The 25,512-nt window shown below is 43.2% G+C and overlaps 1 protein-coding gene across 1 annotated transcript in view; it reads left to right on the plus strand.

Annotated features, from left to right (window-relative positions):
• chd7 (chromodomain helicase DNA binding protein 7) overlaps positions 1-25,512 on the plus strand; it is a 66,293-nt gene continuing 40,781 nt past the window's right edge. The window contains exons 1-2 of the mRNA XM_036565385.1: positions 1-311; positions 17,281-19,264. Coding sequence (XP_036421278.1) covers positions 17,462-19,264 — 1,803 coding nt within the window. The 5' untranslated portion in view covers positions 1-311; positions 17,281-17,461. The remainder of the gene's footprint in view (positions 312-17,280; positions 19,265-25,512) is intronic.

The raw sequence follows: 25,512 nt of genomic DNA on the forward strand, positions 1-25,512 counted from the left end.
GAGAGAGAGAGAGAGAGAGCGTGCTCTCGTGAACGCGAGCGCCTGGATCGATTCGGATTTAAAGAAAAAAAAAACTCGAAGCGAGTTGGATTTTTTTTTAACCACAGAGAGAGAGAGAGGGAGAGAGAGAAGAGAGAGAGAGAGAGAGAGAGAGCCGGCGAGGAGCAGCAGCAGGAGCCGCCAGCGGGGCGAGAAGTTTAGAACATCGACCTTTATAATCACCGTTTAAAGGGATTTTGTTTCCAGGACGAGCCGGTCGGAGTTTTAATTTAGTGAGGAAGCTCCGCGACCTGAGCCGCGCTGTGTTGGAGGTGAGTGAGAGAAACTGCCGCCAGTCGAACGCTGGAATCGAACTTTGGCTCTGTTTAAAACATTTTTAAACGAAAACTTGTTCGTTAAGTCCGTTGACGCCTATTTTCTCCTCAGAGTCGCTCCCGTTCACTTTCACCTAACTCGCATCGCGAAAAGTGTTCGCCGAGTTGGGCTGAACTTCGCGTTTTTCAATGAAACGTGCTCGTATTTTGGCCAAATCGGAGTCCATTTAATCCGTGTGCTTGTTAGAAACTCGGAAGATCAACGAATTCGCTTTTTTACGTGTTTTTATTTTTACAGTTAAGTCGTCGAAAGTAGCTTCGCTCGGATGCTAACGTTGCGTTAGCTTGTTTAGCTCGCCACCCTTCTTTTTTTTCGTCCTCTTCGTTGTAAAACGAGGCTTCTTAACCTAATTCGCCAGGTTCTCGATGGAGTTTCTCCCGTTCCACCTTAAATGGGGCAGCAGTTACATTCTGGCGCCGCAGGCGCCAGAATGTAACTGCTGCCCCATTTAAGGTGGAACGGCTGAATTCGAACGAGAACCTGGCGAATTAGGAAGCGAGTCCCGATTAGTTGTTGTAATGAGGGGAAAATGGGAATGTCGGCTGGGAGAGAACATCTTTTCTGTTCCTTTAAAGAACGAATAAGGGTTCTGCTTTTGTTTCATTCGAACCAGCAAGTTTTATCGACCACCAGCCCCGAAAGAAAGAAGCCGAAAAGCTGCTGTTGGCTTCGTTAGCAAAGCTAATTTGGCGTTGAGTGAGACACGAGGTGGAGGTGAGTCAGTGCGAATGAGGGAGATCCCCGACCCCCGGAGCCACAATACACGGTGAAAACACCTCACAATTCACCGAAAACTACCCCAACAGGTCTGAATCGGCTCTTAAACTTCGACTTTTGTGGTTTAGCTCACGGTTAAAGGACGCCAAGTGCCCGGTTTCAGAGGTAAGGCTCATCGGCTTGAAAAAGTGTCCGGAGAAGGACAATATAGCTAAATGAGGAGAAAGGAGGTTGCTTGAGGCCAGATGGTCAGTTTTTTCCCCGTTTAAGTTTGCTTTAAAACGTTTTATCGAGTGATACGGGTCCTTTTGCAGCCTAAACGTGTTCATCTCAGTAGTATTTGTGTTGAAAATTGAATTTTGAGCACTTTTTTCGTACTAAAGCGGTGTGGCTTTGCTGTTGGCCTCATTGTCTGCTATAGGTTAGCTAGTGCTCGCCTCGACACGTTCATTAACCCAGCAGTGAATTACTTGGGCTTTGTATGTAGATTTATTTGCACTTACGCTTCAAATAAGACGTGGTTTAATACAAAATTCACTTTTATTTGCAGCAGTGGAGTATGGAAATGGTTTTTGTTCTGTTTTCTGAAAAGTTTGTGATACGGATTTTGTTGTTTTTATCATTTATTGATGCAAGTTTGACCTCTTTTAGTCCTATTTATTCCCCTTTCAGTATTTAATTAGTTTAAAAAAAAAATAACACCTGACTCTCAGCAGGGCTGCAGTTTTCTTTTTCCCCCTCTCTCTATCACCCAACACGTTTCTTTCCCGACTGCTCCTCGTATCCCTTCAGTTGGATTGTCCAAATTGAACTTTCTCAACTTTATTTCGAGCCCCTTTCCTTTGTGAAAGCGTTATCAAGCTCAGAATAGAAGTAAACGTGAGCCTAGTATTGTTAGCATTGTTTCCAGCCACTAACTGACTGACTAACTAACTAACACCCCTTCCCCCCCTCTCTCCATGCTTTAGCCTCCTAAGATGGCAGCTTTTAATGTGAATGAGCAGATATGAGGGCAGTGCATGGCGAGCAGATGAGAAGCTGCATTGTAGTGGCTTTTTGGCCCCCTTTTCTTCTCCCTTGCCTTCTTTTGTGGTCACGGCGGCTTGTTCACTAGTTGCATCGGGCTTGAAAAGTGTTACCAGGCCATGTGGGGTTCCTCTTTTCCCTGGAGGAGACAGAAGTTTGTGTAAAAGCGTTGATTTCTCTGCACTGGTTTGAGGTCCATATGAGTTGTTTTCAAACCAGGTGTTTTGTCAGTCTCAGAAGGGTCATCTTTTGCTTGTAGAGGGGAGAAATCTTTATTTTGAGTTGTTACCAAAGCCTAAAGTTTATTTTTTATCTTTTGAGAGAGAGAGAGAGGTTTCAATGAAGTTGTGCTTTGGGCTGGACAGTATGACATATATGTTGTTATTGTGATAAATTATACACAATACAATATCAGTACTTGAACACTGAAAACTGCCTTTTTCATTATAAAGACAGCAAAATTAGTCATGTTGAGCTGGATTTAGAGCAGCACTGGTTGCCAAATATTGAATAAATTATCATATTCAGTTTTTGATAGTATTTTTTGTTAAATAAGTTCATTTTTTTCTCAGTTTCAACTGATCAGATGTCTGAAAAATTAAGTTCTGTGAGGATTGCTTGAAGTAGCCTATAGCAATATTATTTTTTCCATATCGCCCACTTCTAGTTGTTCCATAACTTACCTGCTTTCGTGTTTTCGGGTCTACACAGATCACCCGTCAGATCAGTTGTTAAGGAACATGCTTTTTGAGAACACTGTTGCTCGTTTGCCCATTTAACCTCCAGCCGAAGAGCATCTCTGATCGCAGCAGCCATTTCGGAGGTGGAAGGTGCCGAGCAGAAGCTTAACTTTAATCCCGACTGCAAAGACCATCTGCAGGTGCAGAAGTGCTAGTGCATCTTATTCCTGATGGCAAGGGCTTTGCCTCCATTTTGAAACAGATAGGCTGAGTTTTGTCAGTAACTTTGCCATTCTGTGGTCATGCAGTAACAATTTGGTATTTTATTTTGCTCAGTTAATAAATCGATTCCTACTACACCAGTTTAAAAGAGCTGTTTGCTCTCTTTTTTTTATGTCAGCTACCTTCAAAAGCTTAACCTGTGGTGCTAAAATGATTTATATCAGCTAGAAACCTCGAATGATTCAAACAGGCACCCAAACACACAGCACTTTCCTTTTTCTTTCAAACCACCGCTGCCAGCATGCCTGTCTCTAGTGCTGGTGGTAAAGGATTGGATGAAGTTCAAAATATTAAGGTGAATAACTGAATTAGAGGAAATGCATAGACTCATGCGAAAGAAGATGGATTCAGATAAGCTCACAAATACACAAACCTCATCAAAGCAGCTTTTCCAAGAAGTCTGATTTGTGTATGTGAACTTCCACTCTGCATTTAAAGCTTGGGCTGCTTTGAATCGGCGTATTTTTCTTTGAAACGGGGAACCATCAAGAGAAAATGTGGTGTGGGTGCTCGAGTTTTGATGTCACCAGGTGGCAAGATGTGGATCTACAGTGGTTTGGCAAAATGTTTGGTGTTGCTTTTAGTTTTAGCGCTGGAGCTACGTGGTTATGGTGACTGGTTACATCAGCCTCTTCACTCCAAACTGCAGCTAAAGAGGCAAACTTTGTTGTAAGTTGCCTCTTTTTGATTTCAAAGCAGGTGGGAAGCCATTTTGGTTTGATTTGACATGTGGTACGAACTCCAGTGACTTCTTTTTAGGCTTGACGGAGGCATTTAGCCTGTTTGATGCCTCTTGTTTTTCCACATAGTCTTCAAAGGCATATCTTTTATTGAACTTTATTGAACTCTCCAGACATTTTTTGTTTTTTCTAACCATGTGAACAGGGTGGAACGTTTAAAATGTAGGGATTAGATTACGTTTTATGGTTTAGCCTGATCTATCTTTATCTGTGACATGCTGTTGAACTAAAAGTTTGGGAAGGTTTCAAATTAGAGCTCAGTTTGAGGAAGGATGCCTGGGTAAACCATCCCCCATTCAAAAGAATTGACCTTCCCCTTATTAAACTGCACATCCCTTTTACTTTAATATTATTACCTGACTTGAGGAGCTGTTTATATTCAGTCTGCTGCAGTTGATAACCCAAAAATAGATTCTAATATCATGGCGTTTAAAGATTTTATTGTTGATATCTAGGCAGTATATTCACAGTGTAAGATGAGGGAGTTCTGGAAGTCTTTACCAAAAAAGAAAAAAAGTAAAACTAAGTATACCTATAGTTCATAATTGCCTCACTGCCGTCCTCCAATTATAATCATAGGCCCTTAGAGTGGGGCTTATACTGTTGTATGCATAAGTTGGAGCACCCCTGGTCAAATTCCATGTTCTGTTGATTTTCTAAGTGAACATAAGTTACTGCATTCTCTACGGAGAACACACTTCTGCACATTTTAATAAACTATTAGTCTTTATTTGCTCAATTTGACACTTTCTGGGAAAAAATAAAACACATTGTGGCCTGTGCAAAAGTTATGGCACATTTTATAATTTTGTTTTATGTATTTTTTTTTGTTTGTTTGTTTTCCAGTATGTTCAACTTAGCAGATTCATGGAAACTGTGCATTAAAATGTGCATATTTAAGTTTAGAGTATGTGTTAATGTAAAATAATCAAAATGCATAATTTGACTGGTGCTGTCATATGACTGTAGGTGATAACTTGATTCTGTATTCCTTTGTTTTATTTTTTAAGATCACAGAAAGCTTCAAAGCTGGTGTGTTAGGTTTGTGACATGCTTTCAGTCTTCGTCAGGCACGGCCCTGTCGCCCCTCCTCTCCAGCCGAGGGTTAGCAGGAGGGCTGCGTTGGCCTGTTGTGCTGCAAAAACAAGCGGCCCTTTTTTTCCTCCTCACTCACCATCCCCCCCTTCTCTCTCTCTTTCTCTCTCTCTGTCTCTCTCTCTCTCTCCCCCTCTCCCTCTCCCTCTCTCCCTCTCCCTCTCTCCCCACACACACAGAAGATGGAGGAACAGTTTTAGATGAACAGATTGGAGTGACAGTCTAATTCTAATGAAAGCCCCTCAGCCTTTATTGTTGGATACAGTCATTTAAAGTGAGAATATATACGTTTGAGTTGTAATTTGTATTTGTGGAAATTGGTTCATGTTCAGAGTCTTTGAAAACTGTTCCAAGTTTGTCCAGATATCTGTTTTATTAACGATTCTACTGCATTCCTTGAAAACACCTGTCCAAAATGCTTATGTCCCTGTCAAAACAAAACTGTGTACCTCGGAAATGGCAACTTGACCGAAAAATAACTTGTCAGTTAAATTTGGGTTTTTTTTACCATTTGTCAGTCAGACCATTACATTTTCACCAAAAAAATTAAAATGTGCAGTGTTCTAAACTGATAAAGCTGCTGCACAGTGGGTGAATCCTACACAAACTCATTGCAGCTCTCCATTTTTTTTATTTAAAGTGTAGCGTTTCCTCCATACCCGTGCATTCTTCCCGCAGTCACAGAGTTCAGAGATGCCGTGTGTGTTTTATCTGCATGAATCCACGCCCAAAGTTTCAGCAAGCATGTTTACTGCTCACCAGCCATTTCCTTATTTCCCTTTCCCCTTATATTGCTTTAATGTGTGTGTGCTCTCTGCCCATACATCAGCTCTGTCAGCAGCCTCTGTTCCACACGTTTGCTCTCATTTGGATATTCATGGTTATCTTTGGGACTTTTCTTTCAGCCTAGTATGATGGTGATACAGATAATCCGTACTAGCATACTGGTCTGACGGGGAAAAAGCGTTATTGTTTTGGGAGCTTATTTGAATTACAAGTTTCTTGCTGCTTTGAATCGAGTTTTGAGAGTTGTTGACATGCAAAAACAACAAACGGCACATAATCGATGTCGTAGGAAATATTTAAGTCAAATTATTGATATTCTGTGTATTTTTAGAAGGTGTAAGATGCATTAGCACTTCTGCTGCAGCACACATACATACATCAGTCTGACCTTACGTTTTAATTCCTGAAGGTAGCTTTGCTCGAAGTATGAACGATCTGACCACCACAGCCCCCCCACCCTGATAATTTTCTCGCCCCAGGCAACCGTGGGCACGCAAAAAGCCCTCGGGATGTACAGCCCTAACCATCCTGAGGGAAAAGCTCAAATCTGTATATAGCCTCAAAACATGTCTCTGTGCCTGGAGTGCATTGATCTTGCTGTGTCATCAACCTCTGTGCTAGATGTTTTTTTCCCCCCTCATTCACTTGTTCATAGTTAGATGTAGGACTTTTCTTTCACGACCGTGTTGTCGCTGCTGTAACAGGAACCTCTCGAATCCTATTCAGGACGTGAAGGAGAAAAATGTTCTCATTCTAAGTTAACAAGATTGTATTACTTTTCTTAAGTACTTTTGGACGTTTCTATTGATCTATTCGTCATGAACATAGATGCTGACAGACTGAACATTTATGCGTGTGTGTACCCTTAGTAAGTAGATTTTCATAGTCATTTTTCTCTAGTAGGGCCAATTAGGTTTACCCCCCGCCCCCAACTGCTTAGGTATTTCTTCTTCACAAAGTCCTGCAGTAATCAAATGATTTAGCATTCAAAATGTTACATGCAACGGGATTACTGTGACTGTAACCCTGAGAAGGACAGATAATCTCCTACTGTGGTCCTGAGTGGATTCTTTCCCTCTTCAGACTGGACAGACATCCACGAGTGGATGTGCATCTGAAACTTCCACACTAAATTATTTCAGTGCCACAGGGCAGCGCGTGACTCGAGGGCTTGAGGTCTGTTGCTGTCCAGTGTTTAGTTCTAAAGTGGTATATCAGAGGTGGACGATGGTAATATAGCAGAAAAACCTAACATCACAGTACTGGAATACGTTCACGATATGCGATATTTAGTTTGCGAATGTGTAAAAACTGTAGTGCCAGATTTGAATAAAAAGCTATATATAGAGTAACAGCTACTTGTTACTGCAGTCACTGTTCACCGGTTGACTAACAAATTCTCTCTCTGGTACAATTGATCACTAATAATTTATCATTCATATTGCCCACGTGTATCTGCAATTCACTGTAAAATAAGCTTGCCACTCAGTTTGTATTCATGAGTGAGTGCTAATGTAGGACTTATTTATTTAATTTTAATTATTCATGTGTTATGATATTCAAACTCTTTTCACAATTAATGAGATGTTACAAAACGCGACACAGACACAATGCAGGAGTAATGCCACATTTAAAAACGGCAAAAAATTCTGGCACAATGATTTATTCTACATTTCACATCCTGTTCTGTGCTTAGTCCAATCAAACAGGGTTTGTTGTCTGTTTAATGAAAATGCAGTCGGTCGTTGTGCTCAAAAACTATATTGTGTATCATGATGACGATAAGAGCATTATATTACCGACCTACCTCTACTTATATTCACAGTGTTCACAAAGATGAGCTCATCACTCTGAGCCTGTATTCGCAAACCACTTCAGGAGTATGAGCGCTGATCTAGGATCAGCTTTTGTGACCCTAATTGCTCATAGATACAGGTGGAATCTGCCCTCTTACTCCAGGCTGCTTTGTGAATGCCAGCCCTGGATTCTGGTGAGACAGAACCGACTCGGACACAGCAGTAGTGTTGGCTTTTTTCCCCTTTCCCCTGAATGTCCAGTGCTCTCCCTGCGCTGAGAGGAAGAGGGAGCCTTTGTGCCTTCTTGCCCTGTCTGACCCCTGCGGCAGGTTGAGCAGACGAGTCACAGAAACAGGCTGGGTGACATCAGGGCCGGCAGGAAGAGGTCAGAGGGTCTCCTCCTCTTCCTCATTTCCTGTCTGTGACGTCTTTTCTGCTTCTCTGCTTACGGGTTTGTGGTTTAAGTATAAACTTATATTTCTGAATTTAGCAAACAAGTGGAAGAAGACAGTGGATATATATTGTCTTTATGGGACAGGTAGCTTTGGGCGCTTTTGCAGTGTTCACTATCCTGTAAGCTTTTTGTGCACATAACTGCTAATGCTGGTAAATAAACATAAAAAAAACAGAGTGAATCTAAATGTTCATCTAATGCAGTATTTAAAAAAATAAATAAATAAATAAAAATGTTAGTTGACACTCAAGATGACGGTATCATTGTACAGCTTTACTGTTCACTGCAGGGTAGTTGGCCCAAACCTGCCCCCAAAATGTACCAAAATGCCACTGAAATGTTAAATGTGGGGCAGAAATGAATATTCTTGTGTGTTGTAATGTAATATTCCCCTCAAAAGCTCAAAAATGCCCCCCAAATTCAAGTCCAGCCTAAAGTCTCTCCCTTTTACCTTAAATAAGATGTTTCGGTGGAAGGTGGGGGAAAAAAAAATCTGTATTGTAAATTGAGTTTTTGTCCTGAAGTTTGTTTCAACACGCATGTTTTTGATAGTTGCAAAGCTTAAATGCACATTTATAGCTTTAATTCGATTCATTTAGTATTTATCTTAAGCTAAATCCTTGCATTGTTTTATACATCTGGCCACAGGCACATACTCTTTTGTGCCAAGGGGCTCAGTGCATTTCCACTTTTTCTGTCTTAAGGGTCTGAACATGTAGCTTAGTGAACTAGTCAGCCAGATAGCAAAATAGGGTGGTTCCAACTAATCAGATGTCTGAAAAAAATAAATGTTGCAGCATTGTGTGTATTTTGAAAATTTCTTGAATTGCAATATTGGACTTTTGCTTTATCACCTCCACGACAACTAAAAATCACACAGAGATGTTATCCTGATGCATATCACATTTTGACAGACAATGCATGAGTAGTGCCACATTTAAAAAGACTTCTTCAGTGTTTCACTTTCTGTAGGCAGACTGTGGGCTATAATTAAAATTGCAGCTCTTAGTTTGAAACTTTGCACTTCTATACATTATACTTTTAATATAAACTGTTCATTTTTAAGCCCTAACAGCCAAGAATGTATTCCAGTTAATTTGAAATACAAATAAAATTCACTCAGTAGTAAAAAGTGTAGTTCTTCCTGTTTCTTACTTGCTCCCAAGCTTGCACGCGCACCCGCCTCTATCGCTGAGTAACAGATCTTGCCCATCAACGAGGAGACCACGCGAAACCCACCAGATCTACACACCCACAACCTCCCCAACCTCTCGCATCCTGTGTCACACTCGTGCAGTCTTTGTGCACGCCGTAGATGCACCCCCCCCACCTCCTCTGCCCAGATATACAATGCGTTCTCTCTTTTTTCGCTTTCTTTTGTTTCTTTTTCCTCTCTCTCTCTCTGTGATATAAATTATGCCCAGCTGCACTCTTGCGGGGGTTGCTGAAGAGCTGAGAGAAATAAAAGGACGAGCTCCACTCCTGGTAAACGTTTGTTGCGATGACCCTGTTTTGAGGGGGGAAGGCCCTTGTTGTTGGTGTTGGGTTTTTTTTGTTTTCCTTCTCTCTCCACTCTCCCCTCCTTTCCTCCCCTTTTTTTCCTTTCTTCTTGCCCTCTTATACTACCATCCACCTTCTGTGTGTGGAGATCAAACTGGAGCGAGAGAGAGAGAGAGCAGAGCCATAGGTGGTCCGGGACCCTACGCTCACTTAACAGGGTTTTAAAGCTCTCTGTGAAATGGGAAAATTGAGGAGGAAAGATTGGTTAATCAGTGACTTACTTGCAGAGTGCATTAAAGAGGTAGGCAGTGTTAATGACTGCAATCACACACACTTGGTGGGCCATTCCTCTAACTCCCCTACCCCCCTTTTTTTCCTTCCCTCCTTTTACTTTGGTTCTCTTTTTTATATATATATTTCTGCAGTCAATCTGCAATGCTCTTTTGGTGAATTCATGGTTAGACTTGGGTTCAGTCACAAGGAATAAGCAATGCAGGTTGTGAAATTTATCAATCTTTATTTTATGATGTTGCTTTTGTTTTGACAGTGTACTGGCCTGTGGAGTTGTACAGTCAGTTTGGAGGTGTATGACCAAAGCAGGTGCTTTTGAGGTGCAGTAGTTTTTCCAACATGCAAGTTTGTATAAGAGTGTATAAAGTTACTTTGCAGTTCTTCCTGCATTTTAATTGGACTGTAGATCACACCCCAACGTACAAGACATACCTGGCTTTCTGCATGGTTTTATTTTAGACTGTTAAAGTTTTAATGTCCTGTTTTTGTTTTTTGTGCCAAATTGGCAGAATACCAGAACTCTTAACAAGGATGTCACACTTGAACACTTCTATCCTGGCTGCGTAAGTGGCTTAAAACAAATGAGATGCAAGGCTAATGTTTTAAATAACGATCAGAGGCATATGAGGACCATTTAGCGTTATGCAGCCATGCTAACTGCACCCCATTCTTTTTTTAATGTTAGCTTTGCAAGCATTGCCAATAATGAATGGGTGCGGGTAGGGACCATTTAGCATTACGTGATCATGCTAGCTACACCCCATTTGTTTTTAGTACGCAGCAAGGCTTAGCATTGCTAATGCTGCAAATGATGAATGAAGGCAAGTAGAGGGCGTTTAGCATTATGTGGCAAACTTTAGCATTCATCAGTGAAGTATACCTTTAAGCATCGTATGGAAGCAGTGCAGCTGAAGTTATTCATGTCCATGTGACTGCAGATAATCAGTTAGCACTTGGAGTGATTGCCATCGTCACGTGTTGTGTAACTGTTATAAAACATGTTATGCAGAACTCTGTTTCAAGATCAACCTGAAGGATTGACCCACAGGAAGTTTCTAAGGGAGATTGTATAGAATATGACCGTGTGCTTACTGTTTGTAGCCTCTTGTCTCCTTCATTTGGACGTTTTAGGGGTTAACTGCAAGGAAACATGCCTGAATTAGATTTCCTGGGTAATGAAGAAGTGTATGTGTTTTCAATCAGTGTTTTGTCAGTTGTGATACAGCTTTTATTCAGTGGTCTAGAAGATCAGGGCCGGTTTTTGGTTTCGTCTTGGTTTCACTGACATTATCTAATAGATCTCTGCGACCACACCAGCATGACGAATGCATCTAGAAATCAGAGACTGATAAGCGTACAGTGTCTTCTGAATAGTAACGCCTAAGGACACTTAAGGGTCACTAGGTCATTTTACTCATACGCTTTAGAGAAGTGATGGAAGAGGTGAAATGACATCTCTGTGCTGGGAGATACTGGCAGTAACACTGTTTAAGCGAAATTTGTAGTGATACTGATGGTAGATAATATAGTGTCTTGTGTGTTGTAATGTAATATTCCCCTGATAAGCTCAAAAATGCCCCCCAAATTCAAGTCCAGCCTAAAGTCAACGCCACTGTTGCCAAGTGGTTTGTTTTTAATTTTTTAACTTATTATAATAATTATAATAATGATATTCCAGTTGCCAGGCAGTTCTCTTTTAGTTTTTATTTTGTATTTTGTGCACTGTACTCACGATGTCAGGACCTGATTGTTTAACTGCAATGTATGTCATTTGCTGGGTGCATCAGGTCATTTTGAAAGGTCTGTTTCAAGTCCATTAATAAACAAACGTCAAGATTTCCACTTAGAAAACATTTTTTCTCAGTTTAATGTTGGCAGTGGTTTTTTGGTGCAATTTAAAGAGAAAATTGAATAGAAAAAGGAGCATGATCCAAAATGTGTTGCATGGAGTAGCAGCACTCGGGAAGCATGGATTCATTCATTTTATTAATTTCTGACTTAATTGTGTTTTAAGAACACTGTGATGCTGAATTTTATCTGTACCACATAGCACTGTTTTGGTTTTGACTTTTGTGCAGCATATTAACTCTTGAGTCTGTGGTTGTGCAGTTAACCATGGTTTTCACATGTTCACATTACTTGTTTGACAGTTACAGCTTAATCTTGCACTCGATTGTTCCTCCTCATAAAGCCTTCTTGCCACATATTAGACTTGTTCATTGTATTAATCTCACACAAATGAACTAGTAAGATGTATTTAGCTCGTATATGCAAGGAATTCTTGAATTCATTGTGTTCCATTGAATTTGCATTCAACCTGTGAAATTAATCGACTGTAAAATGAAGGCAGCCTGCTTAGCACTGGCGAACGTGACAAAGTTGTCATGGAGTACTCTGCAATTGTAATTGGAATCAATTTGTGGAGAGACCAGGGTTTAGGAGGGCCTAAGTTGCTCTTTTTATTTTAAAGAATGTGAAGACCAGATTCAGTTTCAGGGGCTGCTCTGTTCATAACAAGCCAGAAAGAGGAAACTCTTGTTATGAAGCTAAAGGATGTCTGAACTGTCACCTGTAGGAATTTTTATTGTATGCCTATCAGACTGTTTAAAGCTCGGTTATTGTTGTGAAAATGAGAGAGGATGGAAAGTGAGATGGCCATTACCAGCTCCATTATGCCCAGAGGAAATGCCTGCTGTTCATTTTTAAGGACATCCTCCTCTTGCAGTTAAAGTGACATTGCTCTTTTTTGGGGGGTTTCTCTGTTGTCGTTTTGTTGCAGCTGTGGGCCTCTCTTGTGACTGTAGATATAGAAAAGTTCATAAATTTTGCTTTTAGGGCTCTCAAGTTGTGTGTTTGGCTGAGAGGATTGTGCCCCATCACTGGGACTAAGGATGCACGATGATGTCAAGATTGTGTTGGCAGATTATTGTTAAACTTATTGGCATCGGACCACACCACCACTTAGGTTTGACCAATATTTGGCACATTTATTGTATTCTGGATACGCAGAACATTTTCTATGCTTAAATGCCTGCATTTCATTCACTTTACTGCATTTGTAATCTACAAGTAAATATGATTTCTTCTGATTGCTAATCCAGATAAATCTGATCCTAGTTTCATTTTGCAAATGTGTGCATCAGCTCCAGAACCAACAGATACATACATAAGATATGGGAACTCTTGGCCAATGATGAGATTAGTGCATCCCTACCTGGGAGACAAGTTTGTCTTTCTTTCTGAGCATGTGAATAAGTGAGGATTTAGCATGTGAAGTTCTGCAGTTTAATTTTAAAACTGCGTCACTCTGCGTGGCGATATAAATCTTTAAATTTTATGTAGTACTGTTAGTATTAATTGTTAGTAATTTAGTGATTAATATTGATTGAGGAATCATAGTTCCTAACAGCACAATTTTATTTCATATGAAATGTGTAGCTTCAGCTTTATTTTTTTTTTTCTTTTAAGTAAGTGATGCTCATGCAAGTGATTTGGGTGTTTCCCGTTGTGGCGAATCCGGTAAACACTGCTTTATAATAGCATATGGATTCCCTGTTTATCATTTAAATTGCAAACTAATCACTATGCAGATTCAAATTTTAATCAATTTTTGTAAGCCAAGTAATTGATTCTAACGAAATAATCGTTTCAGCCCTGATTTTAAGGCAGCATTATTGAAATAATGAGCACCTATGCTTCCCAAGATGCCCTGCTGTTCTATGCAAAAAATGTCTTACAAACCTGATGTAGCTTGTTTTCAATGGACTGCTTTTGTTTCTCTTGAAATTACACCAAAAGAAGCTTATATAATATCGAAAGTTTAAACGACATTTCTATCTCTAGGCCTGTCGCAATTACATGATCGCCAGATTGTGAGTATTTTAGCTGACGGCAATTATTTTCCCCGGTTAGTTTTCACAATTTAAAACGAGCTTTTAAATGAATGCACGCAACATACTTGTTTGAGACACGTCAACAGGCTTTACTCTCCACTTTAAGAGGACGTCGATGCGTCATGTTTAACACCTTAAGAGGGCAGCAGTGAGTAATGTTTGTTTCTTTGAACTTGAGCTGGTTGTCGTCAGTTGGGAGCTACTAAATATCGACAACTAGGATAGCCAGTGAGCCGGCTCGGCCTGTTTAGGCCTATGCTTTAATAGTTATGTACCATGCACAAAAGAGTATTAAATTAATAATCAGTTATGTATGTGCGTATCTATGAATCGACAGCTACAGTGTGGTGGTGTGGATGATACCACCCAGTTCTGTGTGTGTGAGATGCTCCTGGCTCAGGGCAGATGAGGCTGCCCACTCCCGGCGGCTGTCGAGTGAGTAACCGGGTTGCGTCACGGCTCTCCCTCTGCATGTGATGCACACACTTCATCTTCCTCCGGCGGGGCGTGGCCTGGGGTGGGGAGCCACTCTGGCACTCTGCCAGCTGTCACTCTACCCAGGGAATTGGGTGAACGGTCAACACCACCGGCTTAGACACCAAATCTCATCACAGGGATTCAAATTTGCAGCTTTTGGCCTTCTCCACCCAACCACCCGGTGTGGTGGTCAGTGTGGCAGGAGCTGCGCCAGAGCTATTGAGCTGGATCTTCTGAATGGAGTTTGATTTATGGTTGTGGTTCTCAGGCCTGGAGAATACAGAGGGAACTCCTCTTCCTGCTCTTAACCCAGAGCTGTGGGGACATAAAAGCTTAGACGTTTTTGCCTCTTTCCTCTCTCATTCGCTCCATTCATACTAAAGCTGTTCAAACTAGTCAGTCCATGTTGTCTCTCGCCTCATTTCCTACACCTGGGCTCAGGAAGAGGCTCAGCATTTGCTCTTGCAAGTGTGTTCTTTTATAGCTACTGTTGCGAAGCTGGATAAGCTTTGGTAAAGTGATTTTATTTTGTGTGAAGGCTCACACTGGATAAATTGGGTAGCTTAGTAGTGTAGCGTTGAAACTCAGCGTTATGTAGCGACTCTAAATAAAGTGTGCTGCAGTTTGTTAGATGGAACATAAGTTTGTCCAGCATTCTGTAAAACTCGTCTAATTTTACAACAGTAGCTGCAGAAGAAACCTTTGTGGGTGGAGAATGTTTCTTTCCTAAACATCCTGCACCGAGATGCTGGACAATATGGCAAAAAAAAAACCCATGATACTTCCGGACGTTTTCACAACATGCATTGCAATGTTTAGTTTTTGTCAAACTATGAAAACAGTGATTTCACCTTTACTCAAGTTATTAAACATTTCACTCTACATCTAATGAAACAAATAATTATGCTCTCATGTGTCTGAGCACTAATTATTCACAAGATGCTCAGAAACGCATATTATGACACTTATCATAACATAATTATAAATATCAACATATTGCCCACCCTTAAGGCTGAGTTGTGTGGTTTTTGCAGCGTTCTAGTTGTGGTGGACTGGTTTAACCCATGATTAGTAGTAGTTTTCATAATGTTGTGTATTGTGTAAGTATGCTCTTTTTCACCAGGGTGGCTGGGTGCTGTGATATTGCTTTACAGGAAGTTCTGACACCTCCTGTCACGCTACTCTGCCAGTGGCTCGTTACGAATGGGAAGTTATCTAGCGTTACTCAACCCTCTTTGTCGGTCTCCATGATCTGTGGCAGGAAGACTTTTTATGTAAGCAAGGGGGAGGAGTCGTCTGATATCAGTAGAAAGTTTCGGTTCTGGCCGTCTCCACCTGGAAGAAGTCCGTCTTTGAACTTCTGGTTATGGATCTGGAGGGTTTTTTTTGCCTTGCTAATGTGGCTAGATGGTGTTTTAGATCTGGGTGGTCAGTGAAGGTTAGCTTTTAGCAGCCACGAGGCGAAAAGAGGGCTGGAGAAAAGGGGAAAATGGGGGTTGGGTGAGCGCGAGGCCAAATGAGGAGCAGGGGGAGGAGCATTCAGAGGGGAGGGGGTTGTGAAGTTGAGGCGATGCATTCCTCACCCACCCCCCTCTCTTGCATGCGCACTCTCAGCCTTTCATTGAGGGCCTCTCCACACAGAGGTTGACTTGAACATCCAGTCCTACCACAGAATGTTTGCCCTTCACCCCCCTACACACATACCCTCACCCCACCACCACCATCCTCTGCCTGGTTTATCTCACATCTCCATAACCCCCCCACCATGCTCATCTGATTACAGCAAGCAGGGGGTGATGAGGTTAAGGCCACACATGCGCTACAGGGATGCACCTTTTTCTCTCTGATACTGATTCTGATATTTGACACTTGCAGAGTACCAATCTGGTATCTGTGCTATTTTTTCCACTGGTGATTTAAAATATATAGACCTTAAACGTGTGAAATTGGTGCCATGTCTTAACTATAAAGAGGAGGGAAGAAATGCATATTTAAATAAAAATTTAGTGTCTGAGGAGCTTCTGGTAGGCCGATCAGGATTGTTATCTTTCACTGCTGTGTTTGCGTTGCAACATGCGGAATGTGAAGTGTTCATCAGCTTGTTCAAGGCAAATTAATCTAAATAAAGAAAAACAGGCAACGCATTTGAGATGTATCAGTAGTTTTACAAAAATAACTAAAGTTCTGACTTCTTACTGGTGCTGGAATACTTTTAGAGGGCTGTGGTGAGCACTGAAATATGTTAGCACCTTTAGGGGGTTAGTGAGTAATGTTTGTTTATTTGAGCTGGAGCTGTTTATCATTAGTTGGGATGTACTAAGTATTTTCAGCTAATACGCAAAATAGCTAATCGGCACGTTTCCCCTACGCTTTAATATTTGCGTAAACGTAGTTGTATTTTGCCCGAGACATTGATGATCATGACAGGCCTAGCTACATCATTACAGTTGTGTTGACCAGACCAGTCCAGAATGTGTATCTGGATCAGTTATGTCTGACCGATATCAAGTCTGTTTATTAAGGTCAGTATATGAGCCAAAACCAGTCCAGTACATTGGATCGGTACATCCCTACTAATAAGATCCCCAAACTCACAGGTGTGTGTAAATGTGCATGGCTACACAAAGAGAGAGCTGCGGCCCGTTTTGAGGCTGTTTTGGTTTCAGCAGGTGGGAGGCTTGCTTGTGTTCCCACATCTGCCTGCCTGGCCTGGCAGCTGCTCCAGTTTAACTACCGCCGCTGCTTCTGCTGCTCCTTCACTCCCGGATCCTTTTGTTCTTTCCCGACCAACAACGAATTGTAAAGAATGAATGAATTTAGGCTTGGTGCCTGTGTGTGTGTGTTGGTCCTTTTGTTTGGAAGCAAAAAGGAGAAGGGTGGGGGTAGGGATTATAGGTTGGCCGAGAGTCAGTTACAACTGACTTAACTGAAGGGGGGTTAAAAAAAGGAAAAAAAAAGGCTTGCCAACTCTCAACTGCGCTCAGATCTCTCAACAGCTGTGACTCAGTGGCTGAAGATTTAATAAAGCGCAGTTTGAAGTGGACAAAATGGATGGCGCTCACCTAGAACTATTTGTGCTAATTTCTCTCTCTCTCTCTCTCTCTCTCTCTCTCTCTCTCTCTCTCTCTCTCTCTCTCTCTCTCTCTCTCTCTCTCTCTCTCTCTCTAGGTCCCCTGTAACCTGACTTCGCCTGACGCTGCGTTCTCTGAGAGAATTAAGGAAATATGGAGTGACATGCTGCAGATTAGTTAGCGGATTAGCAGCTTTGAGGACATCCACCTCTGCGTGAGCACACATTCCCCTGTCCTGCGTCCGAAGCCCTGTTGCGCAGCCGGTCCGGCGTGCGGCCATGGCCGACCCAGGCATGATGAGCCTCTTCGGGGACGATGGGAATCTGTTCACCGATGGGCTCGAGGGTCTGGGGGACTGTGGCTACCCCCAAGGCCAGTCAAATCCCATGAGCCAGCAGATGACCCATGAGCACCAAGGCTACGGGCAGCTCCCCTCTTCTCTTCACCTCTCGACGCCTGCTGTCTCCGGGCAGCCCAAGCTTGGCCACCACTTTGATCATTTCGGTCAGTATGAGCAACAAGGGGGCCGCATGATGGGAAATGGCCCGGTCAATGGTATGTCTTCCCCTCACTCACGGTACCATGGTGCCCCAGTGGCCCACAGTGGAGGACCGGGAGCCAGCGGAGGACACCACGTCTACCAAGGAGCACAAGGAGATGGACGAGGCCAGTCGTTCCCTGATGGCGGAGGTGCCTGGGGCACACAGGCCATGCAAGTACCTGAACAAAGCCGACCCTCTTTCCAGCAACAGCCGGCGCAGCCACCTTCTCATCAGCATGGCCCTGCAGGACCACAGGGCCATGGCCACCAAATGGGGCCCTATATGGGCCACAACGAATACAACATGCAAGGGCACAACCAGACGCAGACTCCTCCAAGAATGAACCACTTCCCCCAAGGCATGCCTCAGGAGGCGAACCGTTTCATGGGCCATGTGGGACTATCACAGAGCCCCGGCATGGCAGGGTCAGCCATGTGCCACCCGGCACAGGCACCCCAGCAACATCAGCAGCCTGGTCAGCAGTTCCTACACAGGACGCCGCAAGGCCCTGTGCATCCGGACTCTGTGGCCAGCCATGGCTCACCGTTCCCTCAGAGCCCGTCGAGACAGCAGCAGCAGCAACAGCCCCAGCAGCCGCCCCAGCAAGTCATGAGTGGAAGACCCCATCAGAACATAGGATTTAACATGAACAGCCAGCCAGTCTCAAGCAACACTGTAAACAGCTCAGGGCAGTACCCTCCCTATCCTCCATACGGCAACCTAAATCAGGGATTAGCCAACACTTCAGGGATGAGTCCCAACATGAGCCTTACCACCAGCAACAACAGCAGCCCCAGCGCCCCTGTGGCCCAGGTGCAGCACTACCCAGGCCCTGGGGGGAACCAGCGGTACCCCACACCCGGGACCCAGCAGGGACCAATGCACCAGCAGCCCCTTCACGTGAACCAAATGACCCAGCCTATGCATCCAGCGCAGAATCAGCCCTCAGCCCAGCCGAAAATGCAGCAGCAGCAGCACCTCGCCCCTCCGCCTCAGGGATCTTATGGCTCTCCCCCCTCCATGTCGCCCATGAGGAACATGGCCACCCCTGCAGGCACCCCGCCACCCCAGCAGGGGCGCCCTCCCAGCGCAGGTCTGGGGCCAGAAGTGGGCGGATACCCTGGTGTCCCACTCCAACCCCAGGGTCCCATGGCCCATCCACAGAGGGGTCCGGGGCCTATGACCCCGGCCCAGCAGCATCCACACCCTCAGCAGCTCCCTCATCCACAGCAGCACCCGCACCCTCCCCCTGCACAGATGTATGCGGCCTTGTCGCCCAACCACAGAGGCGCGGGTGCTCAGGGAAGACAAACCAACCACGCAGATGCACAGGCCCCGCTCACGCAGCAAGTGCCACGGCCTGGGCAGCAGCTGCAGACACCTGCGATGCCTTTCCAGCAGGTGCGAACCCCTCCGGCTCTACCCGCAACGCAGGCGCACCTGGCAGCGCACCACCAGGGCTCTCCACCGCCTCAGCAGGGCAGCTGGGTCCCCACGCACCAGTCACCTCCACCCAGCCACCAAGTGCCTCACATACAGGTCAGTCAGGTAGATGATCCATACATCCTTCATTAGCTTGTAGGAGTGGGTCAAAAAAAATCACTTCAACACATTCTAGCGTAGGCCTGAGCATGTAAGGGCTGGTTCAGTGGAAGTGACTTAAGCCTGGTCTTAGACTAATTACAATGCCAGTAGTGTTTTAATATTAACAGCATTAACAAATCCAGTTTAGTCCAGGCTTGTTAAATTTCAACAGTACTGAACGTTGCTAATGAAAAATAAACTAATAGTCTGTTGGTAGTTCAGAATGCCCATATCATGGAAAACAAGAGCCTGAAGTAGTATGTAAGCACTGAAAGTTAAAAAAAAAATTATATTCGTCCCTCAGTCCTTGCCATTTTTTCAAATTCACTGTTTGTGATGTCATAACATCTACGTATATCGACTGATTCATCCTATAGCAGTTTAGCTTGACCCTTTTTCACATCAAAGTGTCAGTGTTTCAGCCTGTACTATTTTTAAAAGAGGCACAGTATAGGACAGCCAATCAGAGCAGAGCTTATCAGACTTAAAGGCACAGTAACAGCGTTTTTATTTCAGGAAATGTTGGAGAACGATCATGTAGAAACTAATGCGGCTATTTTTGGTACATAAAACACAGACAGCATGATTGGACCTGAGGGAGAGAAAATAATATGGAAGAAAAATGTGAAATATTAGCCCTTTTAAACCGAAGTGTGTAGGCAACACTCGGATTGAACTTGGCCAACACTGTTTGTGAAGATGCGCAATTATAGGGGGGAAAAATCATAATGTAGGCAATATAAATCAAGCATGAAGATGCGTAAAGAATCGCATCCCGGCACCCTGACTTGAAATAGAAGTCGAGAGATTCCCACCTCTGTTAGGTAGCTGGGTGGGTGGGTGACTTTTGGAAAGTCCTGTTTCTGTGCAGGTGGGTGGTGGAAGGTGTGTGTTTTTGGGTTCCACAGTGGAGCATTGCTGCTGCCCCTGCGGGTGTAAGGGGTGTGTGGGAAATGGATTTTTACAGCTGTTTATTTCCTCTTTGGTGCATATCCTGGCCCTCCCCGAGACACAGGCGCCACTGCGCTAATCTCCAACAACGTCCCCCCCACCAACCCCCACCAGCACCACACACTACCCCCCTCCTCCTCTCTGAAGGGGAAATGCTCCCTTCCTGCTCTCTCTAAGCATCTCTCTCCTCCCCCGTCTGCACTCCTTCCGTTCTCTCTCTCTCTCTCTCTCTCTCTCTCTCTCTCTCTCTCTCTCTCTCTCTCTCTCTCTCCTCTCTATTCCCTCTCTCCCTTCCTCCCTCTTTCTCCTGTTTTGTCTCTGTTCCCCCATCTGTCTCTCCTGTTCTGTCTTTCTGTGTCTCTCCTGTTCTCTCTCTTGCCTCTCTTTCTCTTTTTTTTTGGCTTGTCTGTCTCGGAGGACTCATGCGTGAGTTAATGGCGTTCAGCAGGATGTGTCCTGTAGGGCGGGTGGAGGAGGGGGTCGGTGGTGAAGCAACTCTCGATCGCTCCGGCTCCGCACGGGTCACGTGATCTCTGTGCCATTAGCTTGTTTTGCACTGAAAGGCTCTTTCTCTGGTGACCCATTCACACACAATGGCCACTCTTAGTCTACCACTCCTATCCAGCAAATACTTAATCTGCCTTTTTTCCTCACTCCACCACTTATTTGCTCTTCTTTTTTTTCTTTTCTTCTTTTTCTTTTTAAATAGTGTCCTGATTATAAACTTCGGTGGTTGACATTTAAGATGTCAGTTTTAATTTGTCTTACCTCACGTATGACCTAGATGTAAGGCAGTATTCATCGCTTCAGTGCATCTCCGTCTTTGGCTGAGGGCTAATAAGCCATCGTTCCTTTTGTCTGGTTCACAAAATGTGCCTGAAGGTATTGGATCATTTTCTAAACCCCCCCCACCTTCCTCCTTTCTCATGTGGTAGATTTAATAGTCACCTTCAGACCAGCTGTGGCGGTGTTTAATTATTGAGGTTTGGTTGTCTCGTCATGGCGCTTCTGCAGCTTTAGGCAAATATTTGGTTTGGGATACGCGCGCCATTCATGTTCAGTACAGGTTAGGCTGTGTTCTCAGGAGTGCAGAACACAGGCTTATTACAGATGTGCTCCTCTCTGTATGGTTAGCACTGGTTACTACAGCAGTTCTTTTGTCAGTTCAGTACAACAAAGTTCAGATTTAACAGACATGTACAGTAAGAGTGTAGCAGTAACTGTTTTAAGCGCACAGTAGCCTGGTCTTAAGTAATTGTTAGTTAGTCTAAGAAACTAGACAGGGCCAAGACGTTTACCAGAGCTGTATAAAAGACCAGACCGTTGTAGTCCTGTTTACATGCATGCTAGCATGAGGTACGTCTCTTCCACTCCACAAAAGTCTACACCATTTAACCTTTTGTTAAAAAGCTGTTGTTATTACCCAAAATGTAAGTCATTTTGGTGAGCTAAGCAGTTACATGTTCGAATTTCTCAAATCGCCCATCTAATATCAGTCAGGTTTTAATTGGGCTTAAGGCTAAGACCTTGTTCATACTGACAATCAAACCGTCCTGTTTACATGATCATGTCTTCGACTGTCAGTCTTAGTCAGACCAATGTTGAACCATTGGTGTGCATGTTGTAAACATTGAACATTAAAAAACATAAAATTAGTGTGTGGAAATTCGATTTGCTCTCTTTCATGCATCTCTTCCATCTCTTTTTGGACACCACGGTCAGTGATAAACTATATATCTGGGTGCAGCCTATTGGAGGAAAGTGGGTGGCAGGAGGCAGAGTTTATGCTATGGACATATACCCACTTTTAAGTCAGTTAAATGTTAGCCGTTGCAATATTTGGCGCTTTAGTTATCAAAAAACTATGCAAGCTAATCTTCAGTAGCATGAACAGTTTTGCCCAGAATAGACTGTATAGCTTTTGGGGGTGTAACAGTACACACATTGTCATGTTTGATATTTAATTTTGATTCTGAGATCAGGATTCAGTTTTTAATGTTATGCATATGCCTTGTTTTAACTGTGTATGCTACACATTTGTTTTAAAATAAATTGTTTATCAGAGCCGAAGCAAAGATTGAGGGTCGTGCAAAGTAGCAGTCTTTTAAAACAGCTGAGCTGTAAGCAATGCAGAAATAGATAGGCTGAACCCGTTGCCCAGTTTTGATAACTGCCGATGGGTTCAAGAAAAGGCGGTAAATGAGATGCTTGGAAGAGAGTGAGCGACACATCAGCTGTGCACTTTGGCATTTCCATACTCTGCTTTCACACTTCCCCAGTATTTCAATCCTATATTAAAATTATTATACATTAATAGATTTATTTTGTATTTTGTCCCAAGCAATCACCCCCCCCCAGCCCCTTAGCCAAAGTCATATTATTTATCTTCAATGTAAGTTGTGGGTTTTGTTTTTTTTCCTCTTTTTTCTTTTTGGGTAACTTGAAGGTGGTGCCAAGAATCACTTAGTATGATGAATGGGAGTGCCCTGCGATGTTTTGCTAGCTGGCTAACTAGCCCTTCTCAGAACCAGGGAATAGCTATTACAGAGGGGTTGTTTTCCCTTTTTTGATTTTGAAGCTTGAGCTTCATTCAGTGGGTTCAAGAAGCAGTTATAGTCCACATTGGTTACCTGTAAAAAAATGTTTAATTCTTTAAAGAACTGTTTTTGCAAGTGAGATGTACAAGTGTGGAAAGATGCTTGTTAAACTTTACAGAATGTAGAAATTCTTTAAAGCAGTAAATCTCCATTTACACAATCTGGGGGTCCTTTACACCACCTCTGTAAAGGATCTTTGCCTTTTTTCTAGAACCATTTAGGAGCCTTTTATTTTAAAGTTTGTAGAGGTTCAGGCCCTGGATTTGTTGGGCTACTGTTGTGGGAAGTATTTCACAAAGCAGGATTTCTGAGTTAACTTGAACCCAAAGTTGAGAATGTCCTTTTGGACAGGCTTGACTTAAGCTTAAGTTATCTGGCGAAAACTGAGAGAATCTGCATTGTGAAATACCCCAGTCCTCCCCATGAAGCACTGAGACGTTCTGATGAGAAATAAATGAGACCAACCCTTCAGTAGACTGGGGGGTTTTCTCTCCTGAAACAGACTCTCTATTGTGGCTTCTGCTGCACCAGCTAAATGGGTACCAAGCGTAACAGTTCACAGACATACACGTCCTCATTATTTACATAAAGTAGAAATAGCAAGACAGGCACGATAGTTGGTTGGTGCTTAGCAGTTTATTTTAGTGTAAAGTTTGTCCGTCTACTCTCTTCTAAACAAATTTTTCATTCATAAAGCAGTGTTCCAGATCTCATGGGTTTGATAAATACTGCTCTAAATAGTCAGTTGTACTTGCAATGTTTGGAAAATATCCTGGTATACCAGTCAGCATATATTTTATGATATTTAACCTTGCATTCGTAAAGTTAACAAACTCATGCTTCCAGAGTTCTTGAGTACTGCTACTCCTTGGCAAAGATATTCGCTCCTGTTTTTAACCGTTTTGTTCTGTGTAACTTAAATTGAACCAAAGGGAAACTTTATGCAGTACTGAACACGTTAAACCAGATGCAAATTACATATACAGAAAGGAAGCTATTTGGTTTTTATGCATTATGAACTGTTCTTTTAAAGCAATTCGAAGCAGCCAGCAAATTTACTTTGCAAGTTTTTGGTATCAGTACCTCTGAAACAGTGTTGTGGTTTGACCACGATATCAACAGTATTGCAAGGAGCTTATTACTCATTTCATATTATTCATTAAATGTATTACGTTTAACTGGGATGTTGCACAGATCATGTGGATGATTTGGAGGAAAGCTTTCCTTGCGAACCTCAGAACTTTGTTTAATTGCATGCTCTTGTGCAGTGAGTATGTTTAAAGTAGCTTGCTGTAACCTCATAAATAAGAAGCCCATTTACTTTTGCTCTTTGACAGAGGCAGGCTGAAGTTCAAGCCGTGAATCTCTAAGATAGCATTTAGATGGGGTTTGGCTCAGTGCATAGGAGCCAAGTGTCATCAGATGAATTGGGTGTTAGCTCATCGCTAGTTTTCACTATGCAGGGGGAAAAAAAGTCTGCTGCAAGGCAGCAGCCAGCAGCAGCATGGGGCTCCTTCAGGGAGTATTTAGCTCTCGGAGCGAGCACTTTGCCTGCTAGATTAACTGACACGTCAGTCTCCCCGTTGGAGAGATGAAACTTTATATCAAGCATATCGCATTCTGGACTGCGGCTGTCAAATTAGAAATGCAGAGAGCGCGTGCGGAGGGCCTATTGTCATTCATGCAATTGATTATTGGGGAGGCTTGGCAAGAGACGAGACATTTATCCGTTAAAGCAGCAGTGGCGGCGGCAGAGGCAGCATCCTCCCCTCCGGTCCAGCTGGTCTAATGACCGCTGCTGGGCTGGGTGTTGGGTGTTTTCTGTGACCTTGCGATTGTTTCTCATGCATGGTGCACCCTTTTCCCCTCTTTTAGTACGTTACAGGAAATTTGCATTTAACCACCACAGTGGTGTGGTTTTGAAAGACTTTTATCTTAAAGCGTCATGCATGCCATGCAATAAAAGAACATCATACAGCACGTCTGTGAAGTCTGTTCCTAGAATCGTCGTCGCCCTCTAAAAGAAAAAAGCCATGCATCCCAAACAGTTCTGACAGGGGGTGAGGATTTTTAAGACACATGTGCCTAGTGAGAGTTGTGGCATATTGCGGTAAATTTTGCTGATGTCCATAAATGCCTACCCTTCCCCACCCCTCCTTTCCTTTTTTAAAGTATAGATATAATTTATTAGTGCCATAATGCCTCAGGCCCATCTGCTGCTGGGCCTCTGGGCAGCTGGACGCTCTGCACAGCTGCCAGTGTGCTTCCTGTCAGTCTGTCTTTGCTGTAGAAGGCAGTTGAGCTAACTCTCCTCCTAGAAAGAGGCAGAGTTAAACGGAGCTGCTAGTGTTGCTTCTGCATGAGTAGGCCGAAACTATGCGTCTAGCGATCCAGTTTTTCCTCTCCTGATACTTCTGGATTCTGATATGCAGCTTATCTGAAAAGATAAATATCATCGTATATATTGTGAAATCTTGAATTATCATATTACATTTGTACCCTATTAGCTAGCTCAACTGTCCCTTGTAGTAATGCTCTGTCCAGCAGCTAAGTTTGTTTCCCTCACTATTTTAGCAAACCCGATTTAGTAATGACAGCTCAAAGGAATGCAGGAGTGTTTTTGTCTTCAGACCGAATATAATTGCAGTAACGCTA

This window comes from Colossoma macropomum, unplaced genomic scaffold (assembly GCF_904425465.1).
Source record: "Colossoma macropomum unplaced genomic scaffold, Colossoma_macropomum, whole genome shotgun sequence".
Lineage (NCBI taxonomy): Eukaryota > Metazoa > Chordata > Actinopteri > Characiformes > Serrasalmidae > Colossoma > Colossoma macropomum.